Raw genomic sequence first — 565 nt, forward strand, 5'->3', positions numbered from 1 at the left:
TCTACCTATGATGTCAATTACAGGCCTCTCTCATCTTTTTAAGTGGGAGAACTTGCACAATTGGTGACTGACTAAATACTTATTTTCCCCACTGCATTTAATATTAAAAAAATGAATCTCTCTTAAATACTTGTTTTACATTTCCGCAGCAACTTTTTTTTCCCTTTTTTCCTAACAAGGAGGATTTGAGAGGCGCCGATGGTTGAAGAATTACAGGCATCCCCACAATATGAATCATCTGAGGGCTGTCAGTGTTTCCTAGATACAGAACGTCTAACAGCCACCAGATAGAAACCGAACGGGAGGGAGGCTGAGATGGTTGCCAATGCAGCGAGGAATAAGGGCTTTGTGAAAATAAACATTTCAGCCCATAGAAGAAATTTAAAACCAAGTGTCTATTTTAGCTCAACTCTTCAGCTGAAGCATTAAAACATACCTGAGTCACATACCTGATAGCTAGGTATTTCTGACTGGGCGTCAGCTGCGTTTCTCGCTTGCTTAAACCTACACACACACACACACACAGAGAGAGACAGAGAGAGAGAGAGAGAGAGAGAGAGAGAGA

General features: G+C 41.4%; 1 protein-coding gene across 1 annotated transcript in view; it reads right to left on the reverse strand.

Annotated features, from left to right (window-relative positions):
- LOC106535076 (membrane-bound O-acyltransferase domain-containing protein 2) overlaps positions 1-504 on the reverse strand; it is a gene marked incomplete at its 5' end in the record, with an annotated part of 13,155 nt that extends 12,651 nt beyond the window's left edge. The window contains 1 exon segment of the mRNA XM_014031958.1: positions 450-504. Coding sequence (XP_013887412.1) covers positions 450-504 — 55 coding nt within the window.
- Positions 505-565: the final 61 nt, after the last annotated feature.

This window comes from Austrofundulus limnaeus, unplaced genomic scaffold (genome assembly GCF_001266775.1).
Source record: "Austrofundulus limnaeus strain Quisiro unplaced genomic scaffold, Austrofundulus_limnaeus-1.0 Scaffold1352, whole genome shotgun sequence".
NCBI lineage: Eukaryota > Metazoa > Chordata > Actinopteri > Cyprinodontiformes > Rivulidae > Austrofundulus > Austrofundulus limnaeus.